The 24593-nt window shown below is 37.7% G+C and overlaps 1 protein-coding gene across 1 annotated transcript in view; it reads left to right on the forward strand.

Annotated features, from left to right (window-relative positions):
* The window catches only part of LOC117216226 (lachesin-like), a 65199-nt gene that overhangs the window by 12098 nt on the left and 28508 nt on the right, over positions 1–24593 (forward strand). The window contains exons 3-4 of the mRNA XM_033462804.1: positions 12585–12700; positions 14630–14815. Coding sequence (XP_033318695.1) covers positions 12585–12700; positions 14630–14815 — 302 coding nt within the window. The remainder of the gene's footprint in view (positions 1–12584; positions 12701–14629; positions 14816–24593) is intronic.

Consider the following 24593-nt stretch of genomic DNA (forward strand, 5'->3'; position numbering starts at 1 on the left):
AAATCATTCACATTTTCTGCAGTCGTACCAAGGGCCCGCGCGAAAAACGAGACGGTGGTGTAAACAACGTTATAAACGTATTTCTAGAATAAAAGGTAGAGAGTATGCCACGAATAATGCCAAAAAAGTATCGGCATATTGTAATCGTTGTAAGGACCAGCCGGCACTCTAACATTTTTTAAAAAATTGCATAAAAAGTAAATAATTATGTTAAGTTTATAATATTCAATTGTTATGTTCTTATTATTGAATATCTGTTTATAATGTTGAGATGAAATAACATGAACCTATTTTGTACTATCTATTTTGTGAAATACAAGTGCGACCCACCGTGATGCGCTCCGCCTCACGGAACAGACACGTGTGACCCACCAGTAATGCACGTCGGCGTTGTCACGTAAATTCGTGATAAAAAAAGAAGTAACTGAGCAACAGCTTAACTTGACTGTCCTTTTATATTTTTGTAGGTTTTTATTCACAAAAGTGATTAAATACAATATTACAATGAAGTAGCGAAGTTAAAATAATTTTTATATGTTGAGTTTGTAGGAGTTGAGGGGCAAGGAGAGGATCCTGACTGCCCTACGTAATGGGGAAAATTTAGTGTTGGACCATGTGCAAAGGTTAGGTCAAGGCCTAACTGTCATCGTCATTCCACACTTCTTGATAATAAACTTTTAGACTTTGACCTTACCTTTACACACAGCCCAGCACTAAACTTCCCCCCATCACGTAGGGCACTCAGGATCCTCTCCTTGCCCCTCAACTGCTACAAACTCAAACATATAAAACTGCGAGTATTCGACCACGGGACCAGTCTTGGGCATGGTCTTGGCCGCGGTTTGAACAACCACTTTAATACTTGTAACTTCGCTACTTCATAACATTGTAATATTGTACTTAACCACCTTTGGAATAAACCATATAAAAATATAAAAGGACAGTCAAGTTGAGCTGTTGCTCAGTTCTTTCCTTTTTCTTCTATTTCCTCATCACGAATGTTACGTGACACGAACCAGAATGAGTAAATAAGAGGACAATTAGTATAAACCAAAAATATTACGAATTGGTATATACGACATATATGTACGATGTATAGGTACGACGTATTGGTATATAAAAAATTTTCCGATGCAACGGTAGGCTTTTATTTTATAATTTACTATCAATGAAGAATGACGTACAATAAATTAGGACATGCCACAGTGGTTTAGGAATTAACAGAGTAATTGAATATATTTCCAGAATTTGTCGGTTTTTGAGTGTGTCAAAATGTCATGAAATACATATTGTCAATGATTGACGGTTTCACATAATTTTCACCCTTATAAATCTACAACGGCAATCGAAACAATCAAACACTTAAGGGCCTATTTTCGTAATTATATTATTATAAATATACCCCATCATATAATAAGTGATTGCGGGACCCGTTCCTCTTCGGACATATTCAAAATTTTTCTTAAATAGTAATTAGTTAGGAACATGTTTTGATCGCAATCGTAACACCTCATACCAACGCAACATACATGTTGACGTTTTAACCGCGTTATCGCACTCATATTGGTAAAATTATCCAAATATTCAGAAGTGATTTAAAATTTTAAATAAGGTAAAGTTTGGACCAAACAATTCTGTCTGTCGTTCGATTGGTGAAATACCAAGTCGTTTGCTATTTGGGATGGATCAGTTAAGGTTACGTTTAGAATTAGTAACGATATTATAATATCAAAGTAGAAAGAGTACCATCCCGCGCAAAAAAATTTGGTGTATGTCTTATTCGATTAGGAACAAAAATCAAGTTTCTCGAAATTTATCTTTACCATTTCAAGGATCAAACGTTCTTATTTTAAAACAGCAAATTTTTATAACAAGGTACTATTAAGACATTTCGAAAATAAGAGTACTATGTAATATCAGATTCAACTTTCTATATTCATGTTCTTTTAAATTAAGGAAATAGAGTGCTTTCAAACTACATTGTTAAAGCTGTCAAATTCGTCAAAATGACGCATTTTGTCATCAGTGAGAATTCGGTCATTCTGTTTGTGCAATTATCTAAATATGTATAAATGTTTTTGATGCAAAATTGTAATTATTTACACGCATTGTATGAAAGTACCTACACGCTAAAGAGTACATATGAATCCTAGCTACTTCAATCCAATTTCTTTTTCAAAATAAACTAAAAGATATATATAATAGCGATACATATATGCACGTCGCTCCTTGAAAAATTGTGTTATTTTATACACATTATTTCTTTTCCTCTGTTCGAATGGAAAGAGCACTCTTTACGAATGACTCATGAAAATAGCTAGTACTCCTATTCTCGAATAAATGCAAGAAGCCAGTCCATTTTCCTGCAACTTCTCAAAACCGGGTCAGAACAAAGAATGTAAGCACATCGAGGGCCATTCAAGAATTTATGCCAATCTCAAATTAAAATAATACAAAAGCTTCCAGTTTCAGACTCAATACAAAAATCTTATTCCTTCCCGGTTCGGTGCTGAGGGAGTGTTTATTCCTCGCTTTTATTTCCACGTAATACAGCCACCATCAATTTACTTTGCTCCCTGCCACTCGGCAGACTGCTTGTCCCACGGCGATTGTCATTTCTACTTATAATACTTTTTTATCTTATTATCGCTGTTATAAGATAAATAGGTCAAGCTTGTTCTCTTCAAGATCTCACGGCTTGATTCTGGGCTTATCTTTGCTCCGGAATCTTTCCGCCCCTTTTGTCCTGCAATTTACCTGATGAGCGCTACCTTGCCCCGTCGAAAGAAAATGTGTCGTGCCTCTTATTTCATTATCTCGCGACTTCTCAGTTCGGCTCTTTTACTTAAACTTTCCATTCTCTCCTTCCCTTTCCTTATCCATGCCCTTCTTGTTCTTTTCTGTTAGTTGTTGTCGCTTAACATTTGTTTTCTTCCTCCCTGTGTACTTTCGACATGACGCAGAAAAGGGATTTAAAAGTCTCGAGCTTGGATAGCGTCGAGCTAATTATTGTAATTTCATGCCCTTGTGATACCCTCTGCAACCGGCAGCTTCTAATTAGTCTTGCACTCTGCTTGTCAACAGCAGCTTTTGAGCAAAAATTTTGTAAGACAGCGACGATAATTGTCATGGAAACTTCTCTGAGCTTATTTATCACAAAAAGAAAAATGATGTTTAATAAAAAGTAATTGGGCAAGGAATCATATTCTTGTGATTTTTTGTCGAATATTTCTTGTTGTCCCGTTGAACGATTCGGATAAAATATTTTGATTTATTTTTTGGATACTGCTAAAAAAAATTAGCATTATTGTAGGATCTTACTACAATTAGTTTATTTACAATAAATGGATTAAACAGATGTTGGTTAAACAGGAAACGATGGTTGTTTAACATGAACTAGTCACAATAACGTACCATAATTAAGACAACTAAATAGTTGATTTGCAACTCTCGTCACTACGGTTCCAACGTTTTTTCTCACGCAGACCACACTCTCTGGAAAACGCTAGCAACACTATCTCGACAACTCAATTCGGACTCTCTGACTTCTCAACTAACACTAACTGTTGATTCGTCTTTGTCTCTTAGCATCCCTTTGTCTTTTGTCTTAGCCCCACCACGCACGTATTCCGCAACCGCTAGTGGTCAGGGTCACGCAGGCTTTTTCTGCGAAACTATTCGATTGAAGGACCGGCGGTACATTATTGGGCCTGTCGGCACTTCGGCTTTCTCGCGACATTGTTTGTAGTTCGCTCGATATCTCTTAGGCCTTTCGCCCACGATACTATATTATTGACCAGTGAAACGGAAAAATGGATGACGACAAAGCAAAACGTACTTTAGATTCTAGATTAGCATGTCAGATGTAACAACGAGCAGTTACAATAATTACAAGCTACAACCAAATTGCATCTAACAGACTAGCAAAAAGTACGATTCTTTGTTCGGAATTCAACGCTCTTGAAACTTACAAAACCACGAAGCGTCTCTAGCAAACTTGTTAGTTACATGTATGTATGTAGAAGGACTTTAAAGTTTCTCACCTGGAAAACAAGTTATTTCCGAAAGAATAAATTAATAAAATTGCAAAATTTTACATCGTTTCTATTCGCTGAAAATGACATACCGATTAATACAACTAGTACAATCAATTTATCTAACAATAAATGAAAAATTTAAATAAATGGTGGTACGTTAATTTTTACGAAGCATGTATGTATTTATGAAATTACATATTTGTTAGCTATAAATTAATTCCATATAAATAAGTTTGTTCACTTGTAATTAGACAAAAAAGTAAAATTACTGTATTATAATATATATCGTAAATGTTGTTATCTGTATTGTTGTAACTCGCAAATGAATTAAATGTTTATATTATTGTAAAATATATTACATTGATATCGATACTTTGTTGTATGTGCTTAAAAATTTATGCAGTTGAAAACTTTGCTCAAAGAAAATTTTTTAAAAGATACGTTGTTACAAACCGAATTTACCAATACACATCACGCGAAACGCAAAAATGTTTCGTTATGCGTAGATGAAATATTCTATTTGCCAACCTAATAGCTTTACGAATCTCGCGTAAGCAAATTGTATAATCGATACTGGAAAACTGCTTGTACATTTTCAATGAAGAAGTATGCATCAACACTTTATTGTGATTGAAACGCATAACAACTAAAATATCGTAAATATCGGGATGCTTCAGAAATTGTATTCTCATATCAACGTTGAGCTTGCATGATAAATAATATACATGTATCATCATTATTATTATTCGCGTGTATATAACTCTTTAGCATACAAATTCGGTTACGAGTTGTTTGTGGTACTTTACTTGTGGTACTTTGTCGTACTTTATGTGATATTATTAAGTTAAACATAATCAAACATAAATAAACATAAATTTAACTGATTTTGCATGTCCGAGAAAACGTGATAACACGTTAACCGCAGATGACTAGACGGAAAAATCGATGTGTATTTTCAAACATATTACAAAGGTAATACTGATAGAAAGGCGAGTCTGCTGATCAGTATTGCAAGTGAGGAGGAATACACGGATAATAAGACAGAATTCTTAATGTACATGTTAACGTTCTTAAATAATCTAATGACTACGTATGTTAGGGAAACCGGAAGTTTTAAATGCACTGCTGGTTTTATTGAAGAGGTATCTAGCAAAAGAGAGGTTTGACGAAAAGGTAACGTCAATATCATAAATATTATTTACAACAGACAACAGAAAATTAATTATGCAATAAAAAAATGTATGTAGTGCTTTTTCTATGTGTGTAATGAATAATACTGTTTCTTAAATAGATTAAGAGTTAATTTATTTCGAATCAACTATAATTCTAGGCTGGTAAGGTTCGATTACATAAGTAGCTGACTGCGATAATTATCAATGGCACGAAACAGCTTTAAATCACCCGCAAACAGCAAGAACAGGCAATATTAACCTTTAACTGCGGAGTTTAGTTTCGAAAATCCCTTACGGGGAGCGCAGATAAAATCAAACAATGACGAGTACACGTCGAGAGCAGAGTAAATACTCCTGTTATAAATTTTACGAAAAAATTAAAGCAAAACAAGGGAGGATCACATTTTTATTCGATAAAAAGCTAACAATTGATTGTTGAAAAAAGGTATTGTTATTAAAAACTTAAAAATTGTCAAACAATAATAAAGTAAAGTACACAAAGCAATTCGGGGAATAGCCGATGCATTGAGGAAAATAATTAACCGAATTTATAAAAAGCAATACATTATACGGGGCATAATGATATTACCATAGATATACATATACCAAAGAGCATAATCAAATAATCAAACTTCTTGTTTCGACCGTTCGCGGGGAGACGCGATCTCGAAGAAGTGCGCCAACGGGTGTCGTAAATTCCTGTTACGATTTGAATAATCGACGCCACGAATCGATCGATCCCTTATCTCGATTAAGTCAATAAGGTTGAATGAGTATAACGCTGATATTAACAGGTTATAATATATATTTTCAACAATCCAATAACTTCAATATTTTATATAATTATGCGTATGTTGACTGCCAAACTACGAGTGAGTACAACCTGAGATTCGTTTCGTGTTGGCAACTATGCTGATGTGACTTCTGTAGATTGAATGTCTTCGATTTTGGCGACTGTGATGACTGATTGTTACTTCTGAGCTTCGATTGTTACTGTTACTCGAACTGTTTGTAGAACAAGTCTAGAGATGCGGTGACTGTTCTGTAGTGTAGCTCAAGTCCTGAGAACAAGTCTAGAGATTAAGTGTAGTTCGTTCCCGTGTTATCACGGAGGACAGCTCGGTGTGGGTGTGCCTTTTGAACTAAGCATGCGAATTCGTTGTTCACACCTTTCATTAGGAAAATGAGAGTAACGATTCGCGATGCCCATTGGTTATAGCCAACGTTAATGAATGAAGATAGGAAGAGGAAACTTCCTACCAATGTGGCTCGTGGGTGACCTTGTTCATGGGAAAAACCAGCTTTTCCCGTTAGGTAAATACCCGCTTTTCCTGTTAGATAACTACCTGCTTCCTCCGTGATTTTTAAGAGCGTATAATAAACCTAAGGATTGTTCTAAGGACCAGCCATAAACCAAAAATAATTGCAGGATTAAAGATACCGTTAAAAAGATTCTGTTTGTGGTGGTTCCTTAGGCTTATTAAGGGGGGCGAGGGGTAAGGTTTTAGAATTTTTTTTTGCATTCTTTAATTGCATGCACAACATCTTAAGAATATTGTGTCAAAATTTCAAGTTGATTGGAGCAAAATTGACGAAGTTACGAGTATTTTTATACATTTTTATTTTTTATTTATTTATTAAAATTACAATCAATTCTCGCGTTGAGAATTTTCAGTAATTTTTCTGGCGTGGCGCAGTGACATGGCTGATTATTTATAATAAGTTAATACTTATTATAGATAAGTATAATTTTTAAGTAAGTATTATAAATAAGTAAATCTTACTTAATTTAGATAACTAATTGAATCTGGCGTTTAGGTCTAGCGGGTAGTGCCTCCTCAGCCTGCGAATCTGGTCCGTCGTATCACGTGGTCCAGTGATTAGGGGGTTACAGTGTTTGTTGACTCTTTTGCTATATCTGTCGCTGTATTTTGCTATTTCCTCTTTGACTGTGGGTATCTCGAACTCGCGGTGTATTGTTTCATTGGTTACATACCAAGGTGCATCAATTAGGGATCTTAGCGTTTTCGATTGGAAGTGTTGAAGTATTTCAATGTTGGAGTTACTTGCTGTTCCCCATAGTTGGATTCCGTAGGTCCAGACAGGTTTTATTACGGTCTTGTAGAGGCTAATTTTGTTCTGTGTGCTTAGGTTGGAGCGTCGGCCAGTCAGCCAATAGAATTCATTGAGTTTGTCCTTGAGTTGCTTTTTTTGTCTGTGATGTGATTCTTCCAAGTTAGCCTCCTGTCCAGGGTCATGCCCAGGTATTTGACTGAGTCCTTGCTAGGAATTATTGTGTTGTTAATGGTGACCTGGGGGCAGGTTTGTTTTCGGAGCGTGAAGGTTACATGTGTGGATTTTTTTCGTTGATTTTGAAGCCCCATTCATGAAACCACTTTTCCATGGAGTCGAGACATCGCTGGAGAGTGGATGAGGCAATTACCGGGTCTGCGTGAGTAGCTAATAGCGCTGTGTCGTCAGCAAATGTTGCTATTGTTATCTCGTTTGATATAGGTAAGTCGGCAGTGTAGATGGAGTACAGTAGGGGTCCGAGGACACTACCATGGGGTATGCCGGATTCTATTGGGAATGTTGCGGAAGTGGCGTCTAGGCATTTAACAATGAATTGTCTATTGGTTAAGTAGGATTTTAGGATGAAGTAGTAGGGGTGAGGTAGGATCTTTTTAAGTTTGTATAGTAGCCCTTCATGCCATACTTTGTCGAATGCCTGTTGAATGTCTAGGAATACCGCTGAGCAATATTTTTTCTTTTCAAGGGTTTGGCTGATCATGTGGGTTATGCGATGGATTTGCTCTACTGTTGAATGTTGTTTCCGAAGGCCGAATTGGTGATCTGGGAGTGCTTTCAAATCCTCTAGGAGTGGAATGAGTCGATTCGTTAGCATCTTTTCGAATAGTTTATATAGGGTAGGTAAAAGATTGATTGGGCGATAGGAGCTAGTTTCATATATCGGTTTTCCGGGTTTAGGGATGAGGGTAATCAGTGAGATTTTCCAGACCTTAGGAAAGTATTCAAGGCGAAGAATAGCGTTAAAAATCGACGTGATAAGTGCAATCCCTTTTATGGGAAGTTGCTTGATTGGTTTATTGCCTATTAAGTCGTGCCCTGCTGCTTTCTTTGGATTTAGGCGACTGATTGATTTGAGGCGGATAAAAAGGGAGAGAGTGAGCGTTTCGTCCCGGGACTACCGGTGGACTCGTCAGTAAGGCTGTGCCCGGTAGTCCCCCTGCCTTAGACGTAGAGGGAGTCTCGCTAGGTGCGGTATTTATATCAATCGCTCGTATATTCGACCGCTAGCGCGTTAGACAGACAGACTCGTTGTCGTCGTAGCCCTCTAGTGTTGGCGGTTGGTACCCGCGGATCGCCCGGGAGGTGTTGCGCCGCGTTGATGCCTCGACCTGTCGGCGTCCTGTTGATACCGATCCGCCACAGATTCTATAATCTCTGCAGAAGTGAAGGGTTCGATAAGAGGAGGCATTTGGAAGGGAGAGTGCAGGTATTCAGTAATGTCCGCGGCAGCTTTGGAGAAGTGGGGTTTAAATACTTTAGACAAGTATTTAGAAAACAGGTTGGCTTTTTCTATAGGGCTACGCCCCCATCCACCTTGCGGACGGCAGATTGGAGGGATTACTTGCGGGGGGCGCGTGAGTTTCCTGGAGGCCTTCCATAGTGAGTAGTTGGAGTCAGCTGTGGGGGACAAATTGGCGAGATATTTATGAAAACAGTCATTTTTGTAATTTTTGATGATTTTGGTTAGCTTTCTACTTGCGTTGTTTAGTTTGCGTTTGTTATCCATGTTCTCTTGGTCTGCGATACTCTTCTTAGTCTATGTTTTTCTGCTATTTTTTTAATATGTAATGGGGATATTCACGTTTGCTGATAGAAGCCTTAGTAGGAATGGAGGAGCGGATAGCGTTTGTTATGCTCATGTTTAAGTATTCCGTGTCTGCTTCGATATCTTCATTAGTTTTTAGTGAAGTTAAGGCTGAAGTTGAGTGATTAAAGACTTCTCTAAAGAGCTGCCAGTTGGTGAGTTGATTATGAATAAAGCTATTAGGTGCATTCTCGATAATTATTGAACTGACTGTTGCTATCACGGTCAGACAATGAAGGACGTCGTACGGATCATCTCACACGACGTAACACTTCTGTTTTTTATACTTCCTTCTTTATAAACTACATAATAGTTCTACTGGAAGTATAAAGCGGATATACCACAAAACATCATTTATATTATTTTACTTTTTACTAAAATTTTCAGTTTTTATAGTAAATGGTAATCTTTTATTTTGCACGACGAATGTACACATCACTCGCGCCGAAATAAAATTTCGGATTGACGTGTATATACGTCGAACACAGTTAATTGCTTAATCCCCTCGTCAGTTGTGACAGCGATGCTGAGGGGACAACAGGAGTTCCTTGTAATCCGCTCCTATTGCGAAGGAGTAATGCTCTTAAAGGAGTGGGCAGAGCGGGAGAACATCCCACCCTAGTAGGGTTCCGCGCTGAAGGGCGGCCCTACGCCGCCCTAGGTGGTCATAGGGGTCGACACGCCGAGGAGTTTCTGGGATCTACTCAGAATTGTATGACGGTCCAGAGAATAGCGTTGAGAGGGAAGGTCCCTTCCAATGCCCGAACTAACCTCCCCCAAAGTGGGAGAAGACGCAGGAGTGCTTTGGCAGTAATTCGAAAAAGGTCCCGGCGCATCCCTGTTGAGCGTCAGGCGGACCACCGTGGGGTTTTAATCGGTAAAGTCCGACACTACCCCGCCGCTTCCCAGGAGCGTTAACTGCCTAATATGTGTTAATAAAAATATTGTACTATAATATCTTTTATTTTATTCTTTGTTTCATAAATTTTCATATCTTTCTCGCTTAATAAATAAATTTTATAATTTTTTTTCATGTTAATAAGAATTGACGATAGTTTAATATAATCAAAAAAAGTTTTGTGAAAAGAAAAGTAACAAAAGAATTTTTTCATGATCGATAATGGTTATCGGTAACCAAAATAAAATTCGAGTCATGATGGTCATTGGTAATCAATATTAAATTTCCGACATCGATAATGGTTAGCGGTAGCCATAAAAGATTAATCATTATAAATGATTATTCGTAATCAGAACAGTTAGATATTAATATCATTTAATCGTTCAATTTTCTGAGAAATTTCTTTGAGATTTATTTATAACACTTTCAGTTAAATAAAAATTAATTTTTACTCAATGACTTTTTTCCAAAAAATGTTTTTTAAAATAGCTATTACTTCATCTTGTGAAGGAAGAAATCTATACCAATTTATTAAAGATTGCCCGAAGAATTCTGGACGTTATAAATATACATGATTTCACAAAGCAAGGGTTGATACTATCATTATCTGGATCTGTGTTTACATTTAAGTTATTAAATGTTGCTAATATCTATGCTGAACCCTGCGATGTTAAGAACACAGTTGTGGTTACAGTTCTATCGTGTGAACAATCCGTATCATCTTAATATACAGGTTCAAAAAATTGAACATAGTACGTAGAATACGAAGATTTCAAATATATTAACACTAATTAGTACATCCTATAATATAGCGTTACTTTATAAAAATTCGTCGAATTTTTTTCGAAATAAATTCCATAATTTTCATACTGTTTTCCGTGAAGCAACGCGCGCGAAGGACATGAGATAAAATGCGCATAACTTCGAAATTCATCAATGAAGAACTCGTAGGAAGGGCTAGTTAGGATTAACCGAGTACCCTTTAATATCGTACGAAATGTAAGGCATTTAATATTATAGGCGTCGTACAACCATGGCTCGTTTATTTTGTATCAAATTATCCTGTAACGCGCTGCGTCACTAAAATTAAACATGAAGTTCGATGTATGACCGCATTAACTACTAAAGCATCTGCTCTGCGATTGCAAAATCTGCGTCTTTTAGTGCCCAACGAGGGATGAATAGTTTTCCTTCTTACGGATAAACATACACAACGATATTAAATATAATCTATTCTTATAATATAAATATTTCCATTGATAAGTGTTGTGAAGACTATACGGAAATTTCACCGAAATACACGAGAATACAACACGGATTCATGGTTGATCTAGTGACCGTTTATTTTTATTGGACAATTTGCACGTATGTATATGTTGACAATAAATTAACTCGAATAATCTATAAAAGTATTACATAAATGTGCTTAAGACTCGTCGCCACTACCGAGCGTCCAGAAGCAAAAGTCTAAAAATCATCATCTGAGCAACCATGAAACATTTGGCTGTGAGTTATAAATAAAATATAATAACCTTCTCAAAAATATCATGTAACGTGTCATGTCAGAACTTAATCTAATCCAACAGCTCTCTTTACAACGACCATTTCGAATGCTTATCCGTTACAAAATTCATTTTTGTTTTGTAATTTTGATTTTTATAGTTATTACACATGTTAAAAAGAACTTGTATACTTAATTCGGTGAATTTTAGAAAGGATATGATAATAGAAGCCCGCATGCGTATATACGTACACAATGCAGGGAAATAGATGAAAATAGAGGAAAGAGGGGAAAGATAGCAACATCATTTCTACGAGTAAAATATTCGAAAAGCGTATCACTTGTGCGCATCAATCTATCAAATAATAAATCGTAAATAACGGTGGCTCGTTAAGTACCAAAATAATGTAACAACGTTATTACATATGAAGTGCACTAAGCAAATTTGAATGTTATTCCGTTTCCGAAATCGCGCACCGTTCTATCGTGTCTGTTCCACCTATTACCAAAATTAGAAAGAAGGTCATGGTGAAAACCGTCCTATTCTCATCTTCAGGTATTTTATTAAGCCTGGAAATAGAAATCGATTCTATGTTTTTAATTTCATACGCTGTTTTATGAGATCAGATTCAAATATCAGTCGTTTAACGTTCCTATAGATTGTTGTATAATAAACATCGTTTCGAAATGACAAACGTCACAAATGTAGCTTGTTTTAAAATGCAATATTTTGAATTAAAGTATTCGAACTACTAAAATCGATATGTTTTCCTTTTCGCGATTGGAAATATTTTAATTTTTAGAAAGGAAGATATGTTTTCTCATAGGAGCAGGAGTGTCAAAGTAAAAGCACAAACTCTCCTACATCTGCTAATTAATTAGAACCACGGAATTTTCCAATCCTCCGCGACTATGAAATCTTCCGTTTACTAGACAAAACTTATCTCATTTCTTGCTCTCTACTCTATAACTGCTCTACAATTCTTTACCAAGTGTATCTAACTTAGTAAATGAACGTCATGTCTTTAAATTGCAGGGAGCAAGATATGCAAATCTAAAAAGTTTTTCACGTGCATCGTACCTGTTTCAGGCGGTGCTTTTCCACCCGAATTCGCTGATACTATCCAAAATGTAACGGTATCGCTGGGAAGGGACGCAACTTTTACGTGTCTGGTCAATCATTTAGGGGGCTACAGGGTAAGTTACCCCTAATGAAAATTCATTCGATGAAGGTGGGACACGCGTACACCGGCCAGATTTTTTATTCGTTTAACTTTTTTTCCCTCGTCGACGCTATTGTTTCATCCATTGTAAAAAGCCAAGAATTTACTAAAGATTCATTACGAGTCGCAATTATGGTATTGCATTTTATTCAAATCTTTCTATGTCTCATTGACAGACAAAGAATCGTAGTAGCTTTTTGCAGTGAATTGAAAGTGAACTCGTTTTATACAATTTTCTTTCCAAATTTTTCCAAACGAAAACATTTTATAACTTTGTTTTAAGGAATTTTTTCATACAATCATAGAAAATAATAAAATATGTAGAAATGTCTTCTATCCTGTATCTCGGCGAAGATAATGAAAATGTAGTCAATAGTACACATCCGAAATAAATAACTTATTAAATATGTGACTAGTCGGTATAACATGTACTTGAGAATGTTCTTAGCGCATTTTGTGCTTAAAAATCAACTTCAACGAATTAGACAAATGAGAAGATGGATAATAGCAAAAAGACGACGTCAAAAATTCAAAGGGTAGCTGTTCACAGAAGGTGAGCAAGAGGTGTTGTATAACAGCAAGCCTGCTCCCTCCCATTAAGAACACTTTGGCACAGTTATAAAGAAATAAATAATCTAGTTGCGATAGTCTAATGACATTATGCGATAGTAAAGTGGTAACAAGCAAATTTGCCGCAGCTAATTTTTTATTTACAACTTAATGCCGAGTCACGGTAAGTTCAACAATGCGACTGAACCGTGCATACACAATTTCTGCTAGAATGTTTCGTAATACAACGCCCTCTATCCGATCATATCTTAAACCAACCAATTAAACTAACTGCATCATATTCTAAAAATTCTAATAGAATTGTTCAAGTTGCAGATTTATATTTGAAGTGCCAGAAATAAAACTAATATTATAGAAGAGACATTATCAAAAAAAAGCAAATGACAAAATCTCAATGTGTATGAAATTATAACTTAATTATAACAATTATGTATAACTTTGACTCAAATTCAATATTTTTAAACGATGAACAGATTGGCTCGGTTTCCTAACTGGCCGTGAGAATTTCTGGTTCTTATACATAGATACGACGAAAACAAATTTCAACTACATCTTTCTAGTAAAGAGAGAGTCATTCTCCGGAAACAGTTTCGAACACCATTACGGCATTGCCCCAGTACACCCCATAACACATTTTCCATTAATACAAGCGTTCTCAAGATCCCCACAATACGCCTCTGCGACTTCCCAAGATTTGGAATATTCTAAGGAAAATGCAAATATCGTTTCAAAATTTGACCAAGGAGATAGAAGACGCATACGCTCCACCTATACGTGTCTCCCCGTCCGTGTCGTACGTATCCGGCTTGTTTGCATTCCGTATTCGGCCAGTCTATAGGAAAATTGCGGTGTTCTCGACCATCGAAATCTATGAACACGTCTGTGCTCTCTGATCGTTCTCGTTTGCTCAGTGTGCTACCGTCTCATTAACCCTTTCGATCTGACTGGCTTGAGGATTTACATTTGACTAGCTGGTTCAACCTACATGCCACTGGCTCTAGTAAATTGCTCGCTAAATTAAATTAAAGCTAACTTCAAGAAGCGAACACTCTGCCGCATCTCTCCCAGCAACCGCTGTTTCATTGCGTCTGAAACACTATTTTGCGAATCTTCTTTTCGAATTGGAAGCTACGTAACGATATAATCAATTGGCATTGTACGACACAATTTTTCCTTCAAGTAGAATGTTTGTTTGTGAGAAAAGTTATGGTTAGAAAATAGGACAGTAAATTGAACGATCGAACGTTTAAAATATTGCAATACCGTATCGACGTTAAACTGTCAATTTAATTGTTTGCATCGTTTTTCTTGTAATAGATAAATATTTCCATAGGTTGGTTGGCTGAAAGTGGATACTAAGGCGATCCAGGCGATCCACGATCACGTAATAACTCACAATAACAGGGTCTCGGTATCTCATAGAGACCATACTACTTGGAATCTTCACATAAAGAACGTACAAGAGCAAGACGAGGGACGCTACATGTGTCAGATTAACACAGATCCGATGAAAAGCCAGGTAAGTTTATCATGCCATTTCTTCGAAATTCTTCTAGTGCGATAATAGTAACAAATGTCTCAATTAAATTATACTTATTATGTAGAGTACTTGCTCAGGGGATGAACTAAAAATAGATAAAAGTGAGAGTTCAAAAACTAATTGTTGAATATATAGTACATTTGTATTGTACGTGCGAGAGTGAGGGAACGTAGAGCGGAAACACACACGAGTATGTATCCCATCCTTAATATGTATGTGAGCGTCGTCTGATGGCCTAAGACTCCGTTGAGACAAAAGAGAGAAATGCAGTGTGAAATCTCGTGCCCTGGGCCTCCGGCGAGTAGCCTACGTGGCGAGCTAAGTTATGTGAATATTACAATGAAGTTCTTTGTAATACCTCTCTAAATCATCTCCATACTTTAACACTAGTTAATTGGGGACATCAAATTTCGAACATTGGTTTAAATATTTAACTATGCAGGATTTTCCAATACAAGAAACGGGTTATTTATAGAATTTAAGCACAAATCGCTATCAGACACATTTAATTGGTTGCTATTTTGAGTATTATCAGCACTCGAAATCAGAGCTTTCTGCGATTCTGCGCACAGTTTAACCGATAGGACGAATCGTGGTAAGCCGAGAAACTTGGTGAAATAATTAGTTGGAAACCTATTTAGATCAGTAAAGTTCTCGAATGCATGTCGATTGTAGAGCATATCAATTCCAATTAAGTGTACGCCGCTACACGTCTTCCCGATTAGTTTACATGATATCTTTGCCGTGACTGATTGGATTTGCGTACCTTAATACTCAATTCGTGTACGAACGAATATACATAATCGAATATTATCGAGTTATTTTAACGGAACCTGTGTTCATATAATTCTAACTACGATGCAGTATTAGTTGAATTTTTAACTAATCAACTGTACGATGATACACACATTCTCATATTTCTGACAGTTTCTAATGATTTTTATGACTGGTATCGTGATGGAAATACATAGCAGCTACGCTATTATTATCTAAAATATGAAAATTTGGGAACGGGGACGAGAATGGAGACGGAGAGTATTAGTTACTTACAATGTTACAATTTCTGCAAGTATCGAAGGTATTCCTCTAGAAGCTCCAAAAGCATGGCATACCAGGAAATCTCACAAGCTGTCTAGTAATAGTAGTAGATACCTTTTTTTTGTACGTGGAGAAATCCTCATGGACACTCCGCTGCTGCAGTAATCGCGTAACAGCAGAGTAATGTCGGACTCCTACCGACTAAAACTCCACGATGACCATCCTACGCGTGTGACAGGAGTGTGACAGGAACCTCTTATGAATTAACTTCCGTTGCATCCCCTTCTCGCGTCCTCTTGTTCGAGCCAGTCCTAATACCTCCCGACTATTGAATTGGCGTTAGGGCGGGGGGATCATTGCCCCTAGCGCTGTCGCTCCTTCCCGTCGTGGTCCGTGGAGCGGCGGTGGAGTGGCTCTAGGTCGTCTGACTGCCATCCTTCTCCATAGTCTTATCCTACAAGGGTGAGAGTTTTTCTTTCTCTCCCTTTCCGCTCGCTCCTTCGCGAGCACAACTCGCTCGCAGAAGAGGCGGACGGCCTCGTATTCCTGTGACCCTCTCAACATCGCTTCTACAATCACTGAGGGGGTCAATGTTTCTCCTATGGCGTGCCGCAGAGTGTAGCGGGGCAGCTCCCACGCCGGACAGAGCTCCAGGGTGTGCTGCGCTGTGTCCCTGCCCTCTCCGCAGTGGCGGCAGATGTCTGTCGTCTCTCATCTGATTCTCCTCAGGTACTCGCCGAACACGCCGTGTCCCGTGAGCACCTGGGTCATCCTGAATGTGAGGGGGAGGCCGTGGCGGCTTCTCCACGCCTCCCAGTTTGGCAGGACCGCCTCCGCGCCTCGATGTTCGCCTCCCTCGTTGATCAGCTGGGATCGCCACAGGTCCCACGTGTCCTCCTCGGAATAGTAGTAGATACCTAGCGGGAACTCCCGCTTATGAACACCTTGGAAATAACAGTTAAGTTTCGATCACTTTTGCCGTAGCAAAGAGCAAACTTTTTTCGACGCTACTTATTAACCACGTATATTTATATTGTTATTAACAAAAATTTTATTATAAATCTTTTATTAGTATTTTTTATTTAAAAAGAGTCAATCAAAGTCTCGGTCAATCCTTTTATTCTTATACTTAACATTAATACAATTTTTTTCTAATAATTTGAACAGAGCACGAGTTATTTCGGAATTTGCAGAATTGTAGAACTTGTTTCCAATAAAGTTAAATCTACGAACAATGACACGCGATGTTTACGCAGCAATCTAAATGCATAGAATTTGTATTTTGCATAAAATAAAATTTGTATTTTTACCTATTCCACCAACTTGATCTCTTTTAAAAGCGTAGACGGCAAAGAACCTTACATAAAATTGACGAGTAGCTAGACGACTCATTTCCTTTCTATATTAAACATTTCAACGCATTCATGAACACAGAATTCACGGTGGAATAAAATTTCGCTTTTAAGAAGAAGGGATATAATGCATTTTCGACTCCAATAAAGCCAGTAAAAATTATGCTTTCCATGTGTTACGCCGCCTAAAACATCTGGACGCCAGCCCGCGCGACCGGACAACAACCGACCTGCGTAACGTCACTTCGACCCTCAATAAACCTAAGGGCCCACCATAACTTTCACTTTCCTGTATTGTTTCGCCATGTGTCGTCAATCCGTTTGTCCTGAAGAATGTCTTAAGCCTAAAAGTATGTTCGACGCACATCTGGTTTTTTAGAGAGGTCCTTGGGTTTATTAGTCGCACTTAAAACACGGAGAAAGCGGGTATGCACCCATGAGGAAAATCTGAATAGCCCTGTAATAAAACAAGCTAGATTTTTCTCACGCACACAGTCATCTATCCACCACGATGGTAGGAGACTCCCTACTCATCCCTTCGAGCAGTAATGCAGGTCATGACCAATCGACACCTCGGTTCGTTACCCTCACTTTTCCTAACGAAATTGGGAACAACGAATCCGCGTTCTTTAGGCACAGGGGCACACCCACACCGAACTTTTCTTCCGTATGAAAAAAGGAGCGACAGTCAGTCTAAAAACTAACGTCTAACGCGGCAGTCTACACATAGCGCGAGAATCGCATACTTCACGCAAATCTTTTGTCGGTTCTCGGTGTTGTCGAACATACATCTTCTCTCCTAAATATATTATAGTGCTAAGTCCATTAATACATTAATTTCCATTATAAGAGCCCTGCTCTAGCGTACATATCTATCGCATCTTCGTGCGACAAGTTGTTGACTATTTGTTTCTCTACGTCAGTGTAATCTAAGTGTTGGAAATATATAATTTATAATTCTGTGAATCACAGTGTTATACAAACTCAATCACCCCTATTATCTCAACGGAAATCAGGGGATCGATCAATTCGTGGTGTCGATTGTTATAATCGTAACGGGGATTTACGACCCCCGTTGACGTCTCTCCTCGCGATTACGTCTCCCCGCAATTGGTCGAAATTACACCATGTAATTGAAAAATGACTATCGCATCCTATTTAAGCAGTCATGATGTTTTTGGAAAGTACAATTCAGAAGAATCTTTTTCATAACTTTTAGTGATCTTTCTTATATTTACCAAATTCTTTGACGTGTTATATTAATAAACATTCTATAAAAGTGACTTCGATTATCTATTATTACAATTACAATGTGTCTGTTTCTTAATTAAGAGTTACTTTATTTTTTTTTTAAAATGCAGGTCGCCAAATTTTATTTCACAAATATAAGACATCTAAATTCTTTGCTTGATATGCATCACGGGCAATAAATGCATCCAGCTTTGTTCTATCTAGCTCCTTCTTAGTCCCCAATACTCTAAATGCTTCTTCTTCCATACATTTTATTATATCATCCCTCATACGGTGATCAATGGTAAGATAAAATGTCGCCTTTACTTGTCCTTTCATTGTATGCCATTTGGCATATCCTTAAAAATATTATGAACTGATGCCCTGCCAGGTTTAGGCCTTGCATCTATTTCTTTCTAAACTGTTCCATCGGGCCCAGTTTCGATACATTGGTTCTCTACACCAGTCTCACTCTCTGATGTCAACGATAATTTGTTTCGTTTTTACCCTGGACGTGAAAGCTTATTTATAATACTTAACTCTGCTTCGGTTGTAAATAGCTTTCCATGTGTTTCCATACTGTTTTCAGTTGCTGAAGTTTCTTGTTCATCGCATACTGAACGGTCTTCTTCTATGCCCGTTATTCTTTTTAATAATTTTTTTTTTCTTTTTTGGAAAGTGTTGACATTTTCAGGCTAAATATTTATCACAGAATAATACCATATACGACATACAAAACTATTGTCAAATTATATATGCTTTATTTTTTCTTTTACAGCAACTTTACACAAAACGCTCTGAGATGTTTTCTGTCTGAGTTTTAGAAATAACAAGGTTAGATGTCGACTGATTGACTACCAAACCGAGATGTATTCTGGTCAAAAGGACAATAGCAAATGAGAATATGGTTTGTAACGGCGATATTTATATGAAAATATTGATGGATGCTGGCCGTTCTCCACCAACGGTTGCTCAAGAGTGGAATTGACCATTGAACATGGGTAAATCCCGCTTTTCCCATGTTTTATCGGAATGAGCAATAACCCTAAGAAACTTCTCAACTTTTAAAATGTTTGTAACAATTGATCGTAAAAAATGCTAAATTTTATGGCGGTTCCTTAGGGTTATTATGGACCTGAGTTGATATGTTTTGACACCTGGTGGCAATCTTGATCGAGGGATGGATTATTGTTTATAACAAGATTACGGGCGTAACAGTTGCTATTAATTCTTATTACTGATTTAGTTTGTTATCTGACCTTGAGATGGCCTTTTATTTGTACTAATTGCATTTATTTTAAGAGTAAATAAAATATTTTATCGACCGGTCAAATTGACCGCCCGCAATAGGCGGGACAGAGTACAATTTTTTCTTAGAAAAAAAGCAAACGAGGTAAATACCAAGAAGTATGTTGTATGCATGTTTTGTAAAAAGTCATAAATTATGAAGTGATATGATAACATTTAAATATGGTTAAATTCTTGTAAAAATTTGTAAATGGTCAATTTGACCAACACTGGTAGGTTTAGTGTAAAATACATTATTCTTTTTTAGATTGTGGTCAAATATAACATGACGATATTTTATAATAATAAAATTTCTATAAGTATTGAAATATTATGTTAGAGAAGTTTACTGTAAGTTTAGACGTAACTTTCTTTTGAATTATGTCACTATTAAATATGGTTGGGAGATCTTTATTTTAAGGCACTATAAACTATACGAATTTGTTAAAATAATAACATATTGTTTAAAATAGCGCGAGTTTTCTTGATATAGACATTTTTGTAATAAAACCTTTTGTTAGTTTATAAATATTCCAAGATCTCCAATTTCCCCTTAACCAATTGTTGTTACAAAACTTTTCTTTTCTACATTTTCCGTTGGAGATGCTTATGACAGTAAAATCTGCTGGATTATTTTTCTTCGTTAAACTTGGCTGCTTTCGTGTTTGCTAGTCGTGGAAACACGGAAGTTTTCAAAAATAAAATTGAACCGCATATCGATCTTAACGGTGCATATTACTCTTTATGGTTCCCTTTCATTGTTTATTACGTCACTGTTTTCCATCTCAATTGTGCTGTAAATTTAAGGAAAATGGAGTGTTTTTCAAGGTCCGAGCACGAGAAAAATAGAGTACTTATCGAGATATTTTCTGTACCAGACAAACGTCACTGTTCATTCTTTCGAAGTCCCACAAGGAAGCTGTACCTTTTGGTTTCAAAGCATGGCTGCACCAACATACACGCTGCTGTACAAATTGTACGACCCCTTTCTCTACCCTATAGCTTCCCCTCGTATGGTCATTTCACCTCGACAAAGTATGATATAGTTCTAGATAGAGTCAAGATTCTCTTTTGAGACCTAATTTTCCAACATTTCAGATCGAATCCAGACTTTCTACGGTACAAGTATTACTGAACTAGCTCTTTGTTAAAATGTAAAATATTCACCGAGCGTAAAAACGTTATGTAACTCGCTAATAAGGCCTCACAAGAGAATGACTTTCCGTCACGATGATGCTGCAGAAGAAAAACTAAAATGGGGTGTGTCTAAGGACACGACATCATCGGATTCGTCAAGAAAAGCCTTCGTTCGCAATGTGAGGGAAATTGACGTTGCTGTTAATTGGTCAATTTCCATGTCGGTGGCTAGAAAAGGATGCTAGCTGCCCTTGAGGGAAAGTTGCTAGCGGGAAACTTCGTTCGTTGAAAAATAGATCTCCCCTGTCTTTCCGTAGTTGCGACAAAGACTGTTTGTTTGTTTGAAGGACTTTAGGTAACTAGATCTTAATGTTTATAACGGCCCTCAGGCTAGCTGGTGGAGATGCGTCGGCATCTCGTGATCGTCTTGTCCGAAGAATAGGATCTGCGTGTGGCGAGCCACGGGACAGAAACCGTTAGAATGTTTACCGTCGCCTGCCGCTACAAATATTTCTTTTAAGGAGAGCTATAGAATTACTCCATACCTTTGTTAGGCAAAGCGTTCATCCCGTGACCGCGGCTACGTTCGGCGACTGGCTGTCGCCTCGAGCCTAAGCTTATTATCACAAATCTCGAACAAATACAATCGGATCGAAAAACGACAATTGTTTAATTACGCCTATGATAGAATCTAGATTACGGTGTTAGGGAATTTTCCCGAAATTCCAAAGGGGAGGCTTCGATGTCCTTTCATCTCCGACACGGCCATCCTGACAATCACACGTCCTCGTGCGTAACTAAAATATTGTGTTTTTCCAACATTAGACTCGACGTAACTGATATTATTTACCGTTCAACTAACTGTTCCAAATAAGTCAAGGGTCCACTTCAACAACGAAATTTCGTTCAGAGGTTTGACAATAGAAAAATAAAAGAGAACAAGAATTTGTAGCATTATAATTTGTATTCAAAGTGGTAGTTGCATTCTGTGATTTATCAGTCGGATCGTAATGGCATGATGAACTATTTGCGATTTTGTACCCAGATGAATCTCGATTTTCTAGATTGCACGACCGCACAGAGTTTTATTATATGACAATATAATACTACCAGTGACAACTGGTAGTACGTGCGAATATATGACTGATTTAAATTCGTAACATCGCCGCTGGCAGTGCGTGCGAATACACGACCGCTTCAGCTTCGTAACATTGCCGTCTAACGTTTTTAGAATATATCTGTCTCCCTCCAAAATCCTGCTATTACAAATGGACCCTTAAATTTCGGATCTAATTTACTTTGGTTTCTTTCCTCATTCAAAATCACCAAGGTTAAACCTAACTACTTTAGCTTTAGTTTTGTCGAATCTATCTTTATCATACTTAGCGCTAGTCTCTATATTCTTTATTGCTTGCTGTCTTACATCAGAGGTGCCTACTTCTCCTTCTTCGATATTGTCGGGTAGGGACAAGCCGTAGGGTCTTGCTGTTTTACCGATTAACAGTTTCAATGGGCTCGACTTAGTCACGCGGTTGGTGGTGCAATTTAAAGTCAGTTGTATTTCCCCAATCGCGTCTTGCCAAGACCGCCCGGTCATTTCTATTGTTGTGAACATATTTTTTTTAGAGCACCCATAATACGCTCTACCTGTCCATTGGTCCTACTAGCACCGGTTGCCATTAAGTGGAGTTCAATGTGTCTATCTTGACAAAAATCTTGAAATTCTTTGCCCGTAAAACATCTTCCCTGGTCCGCTATTATCCAGCGAGGACTCCCGAATAAAAATATAGCATACTTAAGTGTTTTAACGATACTAAGGGGATCTATTATACGAGTATGATGCAGATATACGAATTTAGTGAAGACGTCGACCAAAACAATGACATATTCTTTCGAATCACTTTTACCGCTTAGTTTGCCCGTTATGTCCATGTGAACTGTATGCCAGGGTATGCTGGTCTTAGGTATAGGATGTAATTCAGCTTGTATTTTACCTGAACTAGCCTTCGAAACTCGACAAGCATGACAGTTCTCTACGAATTTACGAACATATTTTCGCCATTCCTTCGAACCAGTAATACACGTACAGTTTCTCAAGCGTTTTATCATGAATGGACCCTTGAATTTCGGATCTAGCTTCGTTTGGTTTCTTTCCTCGTTCTTACGTAACACAAAGTCTCCGAGATTGAACCTAACTATCTTCGCTTTCGTTTTGTCAAACCTGTCTTTATCATAACTGGCGCAAGTCTCTGTGTTCTGTATCGCCTGTTGCCTTACATTGGAGATGTCTACTTCCTTTTCCTCAATATTATCAGGCAACGATAAGCCGTAGGGCCTTGCTGCCTTCCCAATTAATAATTCCAGAGGACTTGATTTGGTTACACGATTCGTGGTGAAATTCAAAGCTAGTTGTATCTCGCCAATCTCGTCTTGCCAAGATCGCCCGGTCGTTTCCACCGTCGTTAACATATTCTTCAGCGTACTCATAATACGCTCTACCTGTCCATTGGCCCTACTCGCTCCGGTTGCTATTAAGTGAAGTCTAATGTGTCTATTCTGGCAGAAATTTGGGAAATCTTTATCCGTAAAACATCTTCCTTGGTCCGCCATTACCCGGCAGGGATTGCCGAATAAAAATATAGCGGACTTAAGTGCTGTAATGGTGTTAAAGGAATCTAATTTACGGGTATGATACAGGTATACAAATTTTGTAAAAGCGTCGACCAAAACAATGATATACTCCTTCGAGTCACTCTTACCGCTTAATTTGCCCGTTATATCCATGTGTACCGTATGCCAGGGTATGCTGGTCTTAGGTATGGGATGTAGTTCAGCTTGTACTTTACCTGAACTAGCCTTCGAAACTCGACAAGCATGACAGTTCTCTACGAATTTACGAACATATTTTCGCCATTCCTTCGAAACAGTAATACACGTACAGTTTCTCAAGCGTTTTATCCCAACCTAAGTGCATAATGGACTGGTGCACATGGTTAATAACGGACCACCTAAAACCTCTTGGGACAATGGGCAAGCAGAGAGTTCTGCCTTTTCTCTGTATTTTACGATGAAGGGTACCGGACCGTAACTCATACGTATTCGCGATATCTACCGTGAGCTTCTCGTTTTGCAATTTATTGACGATGTCAGAAATTTGAGGGTCACGACGTCGTTCCACTGGTAGCCAATCTTCGGAGGTTTCGGTCAGATTAATTTCCTTCTCTACGACTTCGTTGATCGTACGGTGATCCAAGTCTACGGGGTTTCGCGAGAAGAAATTTACGTGGGTCTTTCGTTTACCTTCTTGATACATAATGTCAAAAGTAAAATTTTGTAAGTAAGCCCACCGCCTGTAAAGCCTGTCATTTAAATTCGCCCCATGACTAGATGCCTTCAAGGAATTACAATCAGTAACAACAAGAAATTCTCGTCCATGTAGATAGTGGCGAAAATGTTCAACAGCGTTTAACAACTGCTATCGTTTCTAGTTCATATAAATGATACCTAGATTCCGCAGGGCTAGTTCTTTTGCTGTAATATTCCACTACCCTGTTTTTACCTTCGACCTTATGCATTAAAGTAACCCCATATACATCCGAACTAGCGTCAGTATATAATCCTATCGGATAATTAGGGTCAAATATCTTTAACACCAGAGTATCAGTCAGGACAGAAATTACCTTTTGCCTCATCTTTTCGCGTTTATCTGTCCA

Source organism: Bombus bifarius, unplaced genomic scaffold (assembly GCF_011952205.1).
Source record: "Bombus bifarius isolate JDL3187 unplaced genomic scaffold, Bbif_JDL3187 scf7180000010252, whole genome shotgun sequence".
Lineage (NCBI taxonomy): Eukaryota > Metazoa > Arthropoda > Insecta > Hymenoptera > Apidae > Bombus > Bombus bifarius.